This window comes from Chrysochloris asiatica, unplaced genomic scaffold (assembly GCF_000296735.1).
Source record: "Chrysochloris asiatica unplaced genomic scaffold, ChrAsi1.0 scaffold00378, whole genome shotgun sequence".
Lineage (NCBI taxonomy): Eukaryota > Metazoa > Chordata > Mammalia > Afrosoricida > Chrysochloridae > Chrysochloris > Chrysochloris asiatica.
The window spans coordinates 1012587-1012995 of NW_006408896.1; the positions used below are offsets into that span (position 1 = coordinate 1012587).

A 409-nucleotide genomic window follows, 5' to 3' on the forward strand; every position below is an offset into this window, starting at 1 on the left:
CCCCCCCCACGTCCCCACACTCTCGGGGGTGAGGACCCTTCCACGTGCCCACACTCAGGGGGTGAGGACCCTACCACGTCCCCACACTCACGGGGTGAGGACCCTACCACGTGCCCACACTCACGGGGTGAGGACCCCCCACGTCCCCACACTCAGGGGATGAGGACCCCCGCGTCCCCACTCTCAGGGGATGAGGACCCCCGCGTCCCCACTCTCAGGGGATGAGGACCCCCACATCACGGGGCAGACAGACCCTCGCGCCCCGCCCAGGAAGAGGCTCGCGCAGACGAGCGAGCCCATGTTCCCGTGCACCGACATGCGCACCTTCCGCGAGCTCCCGGCCGGCCTCCACGGGGACGTCTGCCCGCCTCCAGAAAAAGGCCAGCATCTTAGCCGCGAGGCGTAACAT

The 409-nt window shown here is 69.2% G+C and overlaps 1 protein-coding gene across 1 annotated transcript in view; it reads right to left on the reverse strand.

Moving 5' to 3' along the window:
- Positions 1-409, reverse strand: part of MOV10L1 (Mov10l1, Moloney leukemia virus 10-like 1, homolog (mouse)) — a 95319-nt gene extending 94910 nt beyond the window's left edge. Inside the window, exon 1 of the mRNA XM_006876415.1 lies at positions 325-409. Within this exon, the coding sequence (XP_006876477.1) occupies positions 325-409 (85 nt within the window). The remainder of the gene's footprint in view (positions 1-324) is intronic.